The sequence below is a fragment of the Benincasa hispida genome, chromosome 7, assembly GCF_009727055.1.
Source record: "Benincasa hispida cultivar B227 chromosome 7, ASM972705v1, whole genome shotgun sequence".
Classification (NCBI taxonomy): domain Eukaryota; kingdom Viridiplantae; phylum Streptophyta; class Magnoliopsida; order Cucurbitales; family Cucurbitaceae; genus Benincasa; species Benincasa hispida.
Window position 1 is genome coordinate 40,837,698 of NC_052355.1, and position 3,052 is coordinate 40,840,749.

Consider the following 3,052-nt stretch of genomic DNA (forward strand, 5'->3'; position numbering starts at 1 on the left):
TGTCAATTTGAACATTTCAAATTAACCCAAACACTGGTTCTCAACTTTATCCAAGCTACCCAGGGGATCTAATGGACCTGTGGCTCAAAGCTCCAACGGTCCGTGAATAGCTGACTAAACTCTTTAGCCACGAGATCCACCATCCGTTAACTGTCAGGCATTCCACTAAAGACCAACAGCTGAACTCTTCTTACCACAGATATATTTCTGTGTCTATCAAATATAACCAATCATGAGTACGATGACCCTTCACAGATGCTCGTAAGTACAACTGGACCAAATTACCATTTTGCCCCTATAGTTACATCTCACTCTTTAAGTACCACTGGTTCCTCTAATGAACAATACAACATAGTCCAACTATGTGTGAACACCTCTCGGGCCAAGAGAAGGTGTGTGGCGCCGCATCGTTCAAGCCTCAAAATCAGCCCTTAAGGGAGCTATCTATCTACTTACCTCTTCCTCCGGGCAGAAGTGAATTCCATCTTGTGTAGCTAAGTTTCCAGCTCCCAAACGAGACGAATCCCCAAAATGGTAGATTTGAATCGGCGACCTGGCCACTCGCACTCACACAAATCAAAGGACCACCCTTAATGACAGGAGTTCTCAACTCACTCAAGATTGAGGTCATGTTACCTATGGTCATCCTAATGAAGTGAAGTTTCTATCATGAACGGTGTTATATAACAAGGCGTTAACACTTCATCGTCAGGTCTTATATAAACTCTTTGTATAGGATGCCCCCGCTTGCATGTCCCCAACACGAATGATCAGGATCAGATCATCTGTGACAAGACACAGCACTTGTGACCATTCCACAAAGCGGGCCGCATCCGTAGCATTATCAGGATAAGGTTTCCCTCCTATATCCATATACTACAGACCATTTTGGTTATCACTCAAGACATGATCTACTTGTATGTCACCACATACATACTTGAGTCACATACATATAACCAGGAATTTTATGTCACCACATACATGCTTAATTCAGATGTAGACGATTTAGACGGTCGGATAGTTTGGTGGAAGGCGTGGCGAGGTTCCGCACGCCCATCTCTGGAGTTTTTTTGAAATCTGCAATACTTTTATGTTCCTAAACATCTCAGCTGAAGAAGTTCGACTAACGTTGTTCCCATTCTCGCTATACGACCAAGCAAGGAAATGGGCCTATTCTCTCGAATCAGGAGAGATAACGTCTTGGGAACAAGTAGTGGAAAAAATCATGAAAAAATACCTCCCCTAGAAAGAGAATGCAAGAAGGAGGAGGTTTATTACAAATTTTGAACAGGATATTGACGAACCGCTCAGCGATGCCTGGACAAGGTTTAAGAGACTGGTTCGAGATTGTCCGCACAATGGCTTACCCGACTGTCTCCAAATGGAAATATTTTATCACGGTTTGAACCCTGCATCACAGACGGCTGTCAATGTGGCAGCAGCTGGTGGTCTGCTTAACAAAACGTATGATGAAGCTAAAAATATCGTTGATCACATTTCGAAGAACCATGAGGATTAGAGGGAGCGATCAAAGACTTAAAATTCGAAAAGGTGACATAAACAATTGGGTCATCGCATCCCTACAAAGTCAAATGAATGCGAAGATGAATCTAATACAGGGCATCGCAATCAATAGCCCGGGATCGCAAAGAGGGCAGGTCAACGTAATCGAGCAGACAAACACGTGTTGTGCTACTTGTCGTGATTTGCATTCGATGGAAGAATGTCCGAGGAATCTGCAATCTATATGCTTCTTAAAGAACAATCCTTTCTCCAAAAATTACAACCTCGGGTGGAAAAACCACCTCAACTTCACGTGGAAAAATCAACAATCAAGTTATCAACCCATGGCGCAAAAAGAAGGGCCACAAGGATTTTTCCCACGAACAAACGGTCAATCCGAAAATCAAGCTAGCAGCTCGTAAGCGCCACTATCTTCTTCCCTGGAGAGCCCATTAAAGCATTATATTGAGAAAAATGAAACGGTGCTCCAGAATCAAGCGACTTCAATTCGCAATCTCGAAATTATAGGACAGATTGCAGGCGAGCTTAAAAGTAGACCGCAAGGGGCGTTACCGAGTTCAACTGAGCTCCCTCGCAACCCGGGGAATATAGGAAAGGGGCAATGTCAAGTTGTGACTTTGCGAAGAGGGAAGAGAATAGTGGAAGAGAGGACGGAGCCAAGGAAGACTACTCTAGTTGCGATGGAATCCAAGACCCGATTGACACAGGATGAACCAGAAGAAAATGTGACAATGGAACCAGAAGTTGCGTCCACTTCTAAGCCTATGGAACAAGGAACCGTGAAGGTGCAGCTGCCACCATTCCCTCAGAGACTTAAGAAGAAGAAAAATGATGAAGTGCAGTACCATCGCTTCATTAACATGTTAAAACAATTACATATCAACATCCCTTTCACTAAAGCGATTGAACAAATGCCAAAGTATGCTAAGTTTTTGAAGGACATGGTGACAAAGAAACGGAGCACAGGGAAGCTCGCAACGATGGCGTTAACGCAAAAGTCAAACACCATTATCCTACCGAAGATGCGCGACCCCGGAAGTTTCATGATACCCTGCTTAATTGGCGGGATATATATAGGTCAAGCGCTTTGCGATCTTGAGGCCAGTATCAATTTAATACCCCTGTCAATTTTCATACAATTAAACATGGGGTAGTTGGCGCCCACAACGGTGAATCTCCAGCTGGCAGACAGGTCCCTAGTTCATCAAGAGGAGAAGGTGAAGGATGTCCTAGTCTCAATTGACAAATTTATTCTACCGACAGACTTCATCATTCTCGATTACGAAGTGGACAAGGATGTATCCATTATATTGGGACGACCATTTTTATCCACTGGTCTCGCTCAAATTGATGTGTACAAGGGAGAGATCACACTGAGTGTGAATGGAAAGAAGCTCAGGTTTGACATTATTAAAGCCATGAAGTATCTGGAAGAAGAAGACCTAACCGATTCCGACAATGAACCCAGTTGTAATGAAGAAAAAGAGTTCGAAGATGAAGATGAAAGAGAGGATGCGACCGCATCTGT

General features: G+C 43.6%; 1 protein-coding gene across 1 annotated transcript; it reads left to right on the top strand.

Moving 5' to 3' along the window:
- The first annotated feature begins 2,204 nt into the window (after nt 1-2,204).
- Nucleotides 2,205-2,678, top strand: LOC120081090. Its single transcript, XM_039035768.1, has one exon. It carries the CDS (start codon nt 2,205-2,207, stop codon nt 2,676-2,678), a length of 474 nt encoding a protein of 157 aa, XP_038891696.1.
- Nucleotides 2,679-3,052: the final 374 nt, after the last annotated feature.

What these genes read in the sequence shown, in the direction of transcription:
- LOC120081090 (XM_039035768.1), top strand. Translation starts at nt 2,205, where the DNA reads ATGGAATCCAAGACCCGATTGACACAGGATGAACCAGAAGAAAATGTG.